The 10,469-nt window shown below is 42.3% G+C and overlaps 1 protein-coding gene across 1 annotated transcript; it reads right to left on the bottom strand.

Moving 5' to 3' along the window:
• Positions 1-213: 213 nt before the first annotated feature.
• ap1m1 (adaptor related protein complex 1 subunit mu 1) lies at positions 214-7,900 on the bottom strand. Its single transcript, XM_067252748.1, has 12 exons — positions 7,724-7,900; positions 7,081-7,237; positions 6,891-6,958; positions 6,579-6,709; positions 6,203-6,350; positions 5,849-5,975; positions 5,472-5,614; positions 5,154-5,225; positions 4,801-4,959; positions 4,580-4,705; positions 1,658-1,733; positions 214-1,085 (listed from the first exon to the last, which is right to left on the bottom strand). Exons 1-12 carry the CDS (start codon positions 7,763-7,765, stop codon positions 1,063-1,065), a joined length of 1,272 nt encoding a protein of 423 aa, XP_067108849.1. The 5' UTR covers positions 7,766-7,900; the 3' UTR covers positions 214-1,062.
• Positions 7,901-10,469: the final 2,569 nt, after the last annotated feature.

Raw genomic sequence — 10,469 nt, 5'->3', positions numbered from 1 at the left:
TCTATAGACCAAGGGGCCTTGAACAGGAAACTTCTGGCCACTTTTCCCCTCTATTTAGCATTCCACACACAGACAGCAGGTGCCTTAGGATGACGGCATTACATGAACTTAACAAACACCCAAAAATACAAATGAAGTAATAAACTCAACTTGTTGGCCCTTCATTGATACAACTTGAAGTTAAATGTCACAAGGAAACAAGAGAGATATGCTAAACATGTATTTATTGATTTGAAATTGAGTGGTAAAATGTCACAAGGAGGAATATAATTATTCTTAACAGGTAATCATTGATTTTAAATTTCACAGGCATGGAATCAAAGGGATTTAGAGTGCAATAGATGCAGAAGGAGGTTAGAGAGCTTTACAGTTGGCATAGAGTTTAAATTCTTGGGCAACTTGACGAGTAATATCATACCTTTTTGTCTTATTGGATTACAAGCATTATCGCAATTGGCCATCATCCATGGCAAGACAGGCCAAACACTGAATGGGGTGTAAATATAAAAAATACAAAAAATACAGATTATTTCACAGTGACCTGAAAACAAACGAAACACTTAATTGGAATTTAGGACGTACTGTACCAACAAATATATACAATCAAATTTGAGACGTGACAGAACACAAAAAAAATACTGTTTAGTACATGAAAGAATAAATCATTGTCTAAGACTGACGGAGGAAGCAGCTGACCTGTGTTGTGATAACAGTAACTTATGAACAGAACCTTGTAACGTCCCCTCAAACGACCCACGAACAGTGCAACATGTGAATGTGGACCGCACAGCTCAGAAGTAAACTTTTCCATTTCTCCAATAGCCTTTCCTGTGTTCGGAGCTATACAGTGCCTACAACACTACAACTTGTAATGCAAAGTATGACAAAGGATGCCTTCACGTGATTGCTTGAGATATTCAATGTAAATGACCTATTTGAACAAAACAAACTGACGCGGAGAGCCAGTGATGCCTCATGATTGACACCTGTCGCACACGGATGTCAGGGAGACTCCGCCTCCTCCTGCTCCTTCCACCTGCTCACTGCAGACTGAAGCTCCGCCTACTGGGTCCGAAGCTGATAATCTGAATATGAGGAGGAAATGATGAGACTTAATCAAATGGACGCTTAAAAAAAAAAAAAAAAAAGGACGAGAGAGGAAATCACCGAGAAATAAACGGGAAAGGCAGCTGAGCCTTTTAAAAAGGACAAATTATCGAAAAGAGGAACAAAAGGAAATTAGTTGAGGATGTTTAGCAAATTAGTGGATAGATTAGCAAATGAACAAAAGGTCGAAAACATGCAAGACTCCTGATTAACTTTATAACTGCCAATGTTGGCCCCCAAAAATTCGACTACGACACAACAGACGAAATGTTGCTTAATTTTCTGGGTCCACTATACTGTATCCCCCATTTCACAGAGCTCTACCAGAGATCACATTGCATTTCCATGTGTTGCCCAACCATTACTCAATGCGCACACACCGGTTATCAAGGACACGTGCCTCTCGATCTGAGGCTTCACAATTTGGGGCAGAGGCCGCCACATTGCAAAACCTGTGGCTCGAAACCACCTTGCTATGAGAGCCGGATGGAAGAGTCCACACGCTCGTGAAGAGAAATATCACATATTCAAGGGAGGAATTGTTCCTTACCGCCGTTCTGCGTGATGTAGCGCACCCATGGCAGGGCCTGGTAGCCGCTCTTCTCTATGATCTTCAGGTAGCGCACCTGCAGAGGGGGAGGACAGGCACACACAGTTGGCTCTGTTGGAAGACACGAGGTAGGTAAACTGTGTCCTGCTCACTCGGCAACAACCAAAAACCTGTCATTGGAGCCTGGTGACCAAGAGGCTTCTTTGTTTCCGTTCACGCCGTCGCGAAATATCCCAGCCCAAATCACAGGGGTTCCTCTTATGTGAAACGGGTGCACGGGAATTGGACTTTGTAGGTCCCAGCGAAAGTGACGGATATGGACGAGGAAGTGGTTGTGATATGGGTCACCACCGAAATAAGGGAAGCATGTCCTGCAGAATATCACGTCTCCTGCCTTCAAGGGACATGCCGCTCATTTAATACATGCCCAGGATCAGAAAATATGAAATACGCGTCAGCAGTATTGAGTTTGAAATTACACAAGCCATCAACTGGCATTTCATCAGAGGACTGCTGCAACCGAAACATTTCAAAGTTCTCGGGAAAACGATTTCCTGTTACTCTTGACATTTAAAACTAAACCACGGGCGGGGGAAAGTCTACAGCCCAAAGCCCCCCATTAAAATGAGACTAGTGCACCATCCACGTCCAGAACTACACCAGGTGGAGGTTGAACGCATCAGACTGGCTGATTGGTGACTGGCTTGTCACTCTGGCAATACGTCTGGGATGTCATCCTGCTGCCTGATGGCACACCTTCCAATGAACGTAGAAGAATTTGGTTGTACCTGATGACCCTTTTTTTTTGTACACTTTAAAATGAGTCCTGCTGCATGAGCAAATTCCAGCAGCAGCTATCTGCCACTAGCCCAGATCTGGTTGCATTAGCGTGGTGTAGCATGCAAGCCAGCATGCTTTTCTGACTAGTCTGAAAAAGCACAAACATCTGAGGATGTCTCTGGGTAACAGATATCAGGCACGGGGATGTGTAACCATGCACTGTACCATGTATGAATGGGACTACGCATGAAAAATGTCTATATTCTTCATACAATATCTTCAAACAATATCTTCATACAGTATCTATATAAACACATACCCATTTCACAACGCTAGAGTCCCAGAACCAAAATAACGTGTGGTCCAAGGACTTTGGTGTCCCTGTATCTGACTAGAACCAACAGCCTAAATAGGCTGATGTAGGATGGATTTTTAGGAGAGAAATAAAACGACCAAGAAAGAGGTAACTCCACGAGTTAGCATACACGGCCCAACTGCCAACAACCAGCTCTTTTCTCATCATCAATCAAAAATCTTAAATGTCAACACTTAAAAAGGTTAGGGCTTAGTGGCTCCAGGCTAGTCCCCATAAAACGCCTCTAAAGGTTGTTACTTGCATCATGCACACTTTACATTTGTGTCCCCTGCACTTAGTGGTGGGGTTAAGAGGAACTTTCACATGCTTTGATATTCACACATGTCTAATTAAGCGAGTTTAGCCAAGCCCTCTTCGCATGTGTTGAGAGTGAGAGTTGTCACACAGGCTTCACTGGTGGCAGAGATGCTGTCAACTGGTTAGTCCGGCCTTGTAATGACACATGAAAGGGACTCAACCATAAGTTTTTCTTTGAGACTTAAGATTTCTCAGTCCTCAGGCACCCCTTTCCCAGGCACCAAATACTATTTTCCCCTGAGGAGCCTGTTTATTGGGATTCCAAACACCTAGTTGTTTTCAAATGAACTTCAGGCTACTCTTGAACACTTAGTTGTAAAACGGGACGGTTTTGTGACGTGAAAGCTGAACTCTATCGGCAAAAAACAATATCTTTAAGGGAGCAAATACACTGTAGGGAGGTTGATTTGAAGATGGGATGCAAACTCAAAAGATACTTCATCCTTTCAACCCCATCTTGCTTTTTTCTCCAGCATATGTTTGAGGCAGCTTCCATAAGGGTACACTCAACTGAGCACCGCTTGAGAGGAAGGGCAAGGAAATCATCCCTTTCAGCTGCTCAATTACCTTGAAAATGGACAGACTCATCATATTGCCAAAACGGCCTCATTTAAGAGGATATTTAATTAAAAACGAGTGGAAGTTCTCTTTTTCCGAGTGGGCTGCCTAATTTTCATGCAACTTAATATGGTTGCATGAGAAGCATCCGGAAATTGGAAGTCACACCCCAACATGAACTCTCGCAGTTCCCTAATCACTGTCATTAGAGGTTGCAATAGCTTCTCAGCACTTCGTGTGATATGCTGTGGCAAACCATCAAAGAGTTGGAGACCAAATTTTGATCCCTTTGATAGGTTTCCCCTGTCTAGACCCTAAAGGCGACTGTAACATGTGGTGCTGGAATTACTATGGGTTTTCATGTTCACCTCCAGTTTTCTATGTATCACCTCCCCACACTGATTTTGTCAGCTCTCATTCACCAACACAGAAACATCTCCACTATGATAGGATAGGCTACATCCTAAATACTGGTCATACTGTACCTCTACATAACCAAGGATACTTTCAGCTACACTGCTACTCTAGCGCCCCCTCTGTACATCAATTTGATCTAATAGATCCATAGGCCATTAATGCCTTTTCTAAAAACGTATAAACTTATCAAGGTGCATCTCTATCTATAAACATGTTGGGAGAGGGGTGTAAATCACTTAAAAGCACCTCATTAAGCTATGCTATTTTAAAAGCATGTCAACACAACATTCTACTTGTGTCTCACAACAGTCACTTAACAACAAACAACTTAATTAACAACAGACAATACCTGTTCAACATCCCCACCATTTATTTGATCCAGGAATTAACTATTTAGTTCAACGCTCCATAAAAAGCGGGCCCTTTTCAATATCTATTATCTTTCTATATCCTTCCTATATATAGCTGTGAGGTCTCCAAGAAGTTATACGCACCTGGATGCCGGAAGTGGTGAAGTAGGGGATCTCAAACTTCACGCTTATTGGGGGCTTCCCCTCTTTGTCTTCCGCCTCCACGCTGGGCAGTCCAAAGTGAGCTCGCATCAGGTACTCTTTCCCTCCCTGACACACACACAAACATTTCTACATGAAAACCACAGACTCTATTTGTAAGCAAAGAGATATTCCACGGTTTTCTTTCATGCAGTTGTGCTTACAGGAAAAGACTTGATGGACCAGACTATCTCGCTGTTCTCTGGAACCCACTTGACACTGCCCACCGTGGTTTTGAACTTGGGTGAATCAGCATCGGTGGGGACAGGAATGTGGATCTCCACATTGTTGGCTGTAGAGCGTCTCTTGAACTGACTTTTGGCCTGAGAAAGCAGCAAGCCAATGGAGATTTATATATATATATATATATATATATATATTTTTTTTTTTTTTTATGGCTCATACAATTTTTTTGTTTTAATTTTCATAATATTTTGTTTAGTGCATACAGTTTAAATAGCCATATATTGATATAGAAAGCATGCCCAAACAAAACCAACGATGAAACGTGTCGGACCTTGATCATGTACTCGATTCGGCTGTGGGAGTGTTTCTCGATCACTGACTCAATCCAGATCAGAGGCTTCACCTGAAACACACAGGATTCCAGCTCGATTCCACGAAGACACAAAACAGAACTTGACTAACTCCTACCCCCTAGTGAATCTTCAGCATTACTACAGTCAAAACAGACATGGTGTGTTAATCCGTGAGTCAAGGCATGTACCCTGTTCAGCATCTCCGGCATTGAGAGGAAATAAAGCGTTTTATGTGAGTGAGGGGAAATAAACACAGAAATATGTGCTGATCCACGGAGAGGGAACCTGTTACACACGTGTGTGTTGAGGCGGTAGGACATGAGCTCAAACTCCCCATCCGGGGGGATGAAGGAGATGGTGCGGTCGTTCTCGAAGCGGGACAGGCGCACGCACTGGTGGAACTTGACGTCCTCCAGCTCCACTGACTTACTCTTCCCTCCTGCAGATGGAAACATCAGCGACTGAAATGATTTGACTTCCACAGACTTCTATCGTTCTTCTTCTGCGTTATATTCCAGATGTCTATTAAAAGGTCCAATCGGTCGAAAGAAAGGCACTTGCATATCCAGAGAAAAAGGGAATTGAGAAATCCAGACTGCTCGGCTCTAACCCAATTGGCATTGCATAAGGATTGAATTATTACAAAAATATATGTTTAACGGAAGGAACTCACTTCCAGTGTTTTCAAACAGAACCTTGTCATTGAGGCCCAGTCGTAGCTCAGGCATACCGGAGAGGAACACGCGCATCTTAATGGAACCAACAATCTCACTACGCAGAACATTACCATTGGCGCTGACCTGCACATGGAGACAAAGGAACAGAAAAGAGAGAAAAACGAAGAAAAACAGTAAACGGTCAAGAATATGCTATGAGCACACGTCAACTGAGACATACAGTCTCACAAAACTACAAACAGAACACACTCCTGCCCAGTGTGACACAGCACAGAGACAGGAAGCTTGAAAATGGGCCTGCAAGACACCCATAGGTAACAGAAGAAAGCTTAGAAAAGCACATTCCTCACCAGCAGATTGACTGACTCGATGACGTCCAGGAAGACCTCGTTCTTCCTGTACTTGATGCCCTCCGACCTCCAGGACACGGCGTTGGTGACGGTTGCCGGAGGCCGTGGAGCCCCTGTATCCAACTTGTGACCCTCCTGAGTGATGTATCTAGGGACATTTGTAAACAAACCTGAGTGACAGAGCCATATTATACAGAGAGGAACTGCATCTAGACAAATCCCTGTCTTTGAGGTTCTCATGTCCAGAAAATAGTACAATTTTATAGGCTTCACAGTATGAATATTGGCCTTTTGATGGACTTCTGCATGATTCTGAGCTGGTATGCATGCTCTCTGAATTTCTTCTAAAATGCATAAGCATGGAGAAAAAACACACTCTTGTAGGATCTTGCTGTCTGTGGTCTGGGGGTAACCAAAGTCCATCAGCTCGTCCATCAGCTCGTAGATGATCACAAAGTTATCCCTGATGCTCTCCTCCTCCAGCTCCTTGAAGTACTCGGAGAACACCTGAGGAAACAAACACAAAGAGCATAGTAGGCCTACATTCATGCCCAGACTTCTTTTATTTTTGGTCATCTGCTACAGTTTACACAACAAACGGAATTATATAGTAGTGTATTAACCAAAGAAAAACCCAAACCAATTAGTACCAAACAACAAGGCTTAAACCAAGCAACAACAAAAATACCTGGATAATCTTGTAGAGAAATGAGAAAACCAGGGAGACTGAGGCATTTTTCTTTGAGGTTGCAACCACTAGATTGATACGTGTTAAGAAAAAGAGAACACTAATTTGACCTAAATCATTAATACTCAGGAATAAGTACAATTTAGTATCTCAGTCAAGAGCCACTTCAGGAACCAGTGTGGCAGGATACGGTACAGGTTGTTGTGTTTGATCCACATGAAGCGCACTCCTCCATGAGCAAGGATTGGAGAGAGAGTGCCCTCTTCCTCTTTGTCCATCAGAAGGGTCATGAAGTGTTCAATCTCCGACATGTCCACATCCCCACGGTAGTTACGACAGACGAGGACCTACGGAAAACAGAAGATAAGCCCGACAATTATCTTATCTTAAAAGATTGTCTCATGCCACCACGGTTTTGGTTGGTTGTGATGATTGATAGCAATGCACTTTATAAACAAATGAGCCAAACCACACGATTATTATGTTTTCCAAATACCTCCCAACAGATCTAGCTAGTGTAGCCTGCTGCCTGGCTGAAATGAAGCAAACTTGAGCTGTTTTCATGTGACACATTTTGCCTGCCACATCACGGGATTGGTTTTACTGTAGCAGGCCGACCCCCAGTAGATGCTGTACTGGTAGAAATTCGTAGTACCTAAGCACCTTATATTCATCCCATTGTCAACATCAGCAGATGCAATAGTTCAGAACACGAGAGTGTGGAGAGCATGACAGATGCTACTGTGTACAGGCATAAAGGTGGGGTGTTCAATCGAGTCGGTTAGCTAGAGCTAGAGAGCGTAGCTAGTGTGCTAGCTGTTCCTTAATCTTACCTTGCCCTTTAAATCCAACACGTACACGGCACTTGCCGACATTCTGCTCAACTAAACCGCAACAGCGGTTAGCTTCTTGTGCAGAATATAAAGGAATATCGGTACCTTCACTTTGGCTCACTTTGAGATAAAATTCTAAATAAAAGTGTAACAATTGTATCCCCTTTCCTCCCTCCGTTGTAACCAACGAGGTAGAATAGTCACGGTTTACAAATGTGTTGTATCGCCACCTATAGAACAGGAGTAAAGTAGCCTAAACAACTCGAGAGTCACAAAGTAAATACAAATAAAATATAAAATAATTGAATGGATATAATAAACACACATGTATGATTTTATTATATTTAGGCTATGTTTTGTTTGGGACAGTTTGAGGTTACCCAAGGTGCAAAACCATAACAAAAACGTACGTTCCGTCGCCATGATTAAAGGCTTTTTAACACTAGAGGGAGCAACGGGACAGGAAAACAGTTGTTATATTCAATAACATCTCATTTAGTTTTCAAATCTGGTGTTTTGTTCTTGCCTTGGATTCAGCAACAGCAGACCTGTCACCCTGACCTCTGTGGTAATGAATTCTGATTCTGATGACGTATTTTGAGTACCTTATACTGTCCCACTTTAAAAACATTACAGACCCACTCCTAGATCACTTTACTTCATCCTCCAGTACCCGTACTCTGCAGGAACCTATGCCAGGATCCTGTTTCTGGATATCAGTGCTGCCTTTAACACCATCATCCTGACTCTCTTGCAGGACAAGCTCTCCCAGCTGCATCTGCCTGACTCCACAGATGGATCTCTGACTTCCTGTCTGAGAGGAAGCTGAACATGAAGATGGAGAAATATTTATCTGACTCCTTGACCATCAGCACTGGTTCCCCTCATGGCTACATCCATTACCCTCAACTCTTCTCACTGTACACAAACTGATGAATCTTCAGCCATCAGTCAGTCAAGCTCCTGAAGTTAGCAGATGACACCACCCTTATTGGGCTCATCTCTGGTGGAAATGAGTCTGCCTACAGGTGGGTGGTTGATCATCTGGTGTCCTGGTGCGGCCAAAACAACAAAATCAGAGACTGTAGAGATGGTTGTGGACTTCACACTGACACAACGTATTGTCATAACACGTTATCTTCTATCGTTAATTTCTCACTTACGTCACTGTATTTTTCACTTCTGTACTTGCCATATACTATATATAAACTATATGTTAATTATAACACATCATCAGTGGTCACTTTGGTGTTCAGATAACTATGGTGTCCTGCCTAAATGTGACATTATAGTTCCCTTAATGAGTAGAATGGCCATTCAGGTGACCTACATATGCCTACATATTTTCCCTACTATCATCAGCACACTTTCAGCTTGCTCAGTGCTGGACAGACAGAGATACAGGCGTTATTCTTGACTGTGGGTGTCCACATGACAAATGTTGTTGACGTCAAGTGTTATTTGTGGACACACTGGAAGGGCATTACTATGAAGAAGAGTGCCTCAAGACCCCTCTTCTCCTTTGATGAGAATGTCAAAATCTGTCAATTCTTTCATGGCCATTTCTTAGTGTAAGAAATAGAAAAATACAAGTAGTGTATTAGGTAGATAGAGAAAATAACACACATTTTTACTTAGGGGGATAATGATGGAATCATACATGTGAAGAGGTCTGTCATTAATCACTGATCAATTAACAATAATTAAATATCACAACTAATGATTACTTTATTACTTTTATACTGTTTTGAATGTTCTGAATATAATAAACAATGTTTGATCTATACCCTGCTAAATTAGCTCATGAAAACATGACCCTTGGTCATGCACAGGAGAGAATTATGTTGCTTTTATCATTATGCTGTTTGCTAAAGCTTGCTTATGCCTGCATAGCCATAAATTAGTTATTTGTAATATGCTACTAAGAAATGTCTGTGACACTAGTGTAGGTCCGAGGTCACAATGTTTCCAACGTGTATAATGCCATGCAACTTTGAATGAGGATAATAGGAGGAACGTCAAGGCCATTTCTAGGAGCCCTATCTAAAGACTAAACAAAAGCTATCAAGCACCATGAATGTGATGTCTTCTTTCTGTGCTTGCGAAGGCTAAGTTGATTGTCACCCCCCTGATGTTTCTAGTGAGAGTAAAACATCCCATATTGTGATACTATTTAACTGCCCTTCATTCCTGCATTCATTGTCCAGTCTTCTGAGATGCTCACCATGAGTGTATCAGACACCTGCACCTTACAGATCTGTAATAAATACTTTAAGGTGGTCTTGAACATGTAATTGGCGACTGACTGGTCCCTTCACAGCATTACTGTGAATTAAGAGACTTCTTCACATGTCATATTATAAGCATGGAAGTCATTCAAGACACACCTTCAAAAGAATGGCATTGTGGAGATTATCATAAAACACAGTGTTGTGATTGTCTCCAATCTGCAGATCCAATGTTCACTCTTCTGTACACTATGAGGCCCCAGGATAGAATGTCAAAGCCAATCCTGTAATACAGGCTTTTGTGTTTGTTTTGTCTGTTTTAACATGTGTGTGTGTGTGTGTGTGTCTCGCAACAGTTGTCATGTGAAGTAAGTAACAGGAATAACTCCATTGTACAGTTCTTCAGATGTGGCGGAGAGATTGAGCCGAGTAAAGAGTAATGAGAGAATGTGAAAGTGTGACTTTGCACGTCTCAGATTGTTCTGTAAAGTAAATATGTGGGAGAACCCTGTACAGGT

The sequence above is a fragment of the Osmerus mordax genome, chromosome 16 (genome assembly GCF_038355195.1).
Source record: "Osmerus mordax isolate fOsmMor3 chromosome 16, fOsmMor3.pri, whole genome shotgun sequence".
In the NCBI taxonomy this organism is placed as follows: Eukaryota; Metazoa; Chordata; class Actinopteri; order Osmeriformes; family Osmeridae; genus Osmerus; species Osmerus mordax.
This window is presented reverse-complemented; position numbering and strand designations above follow the sequence as displayed.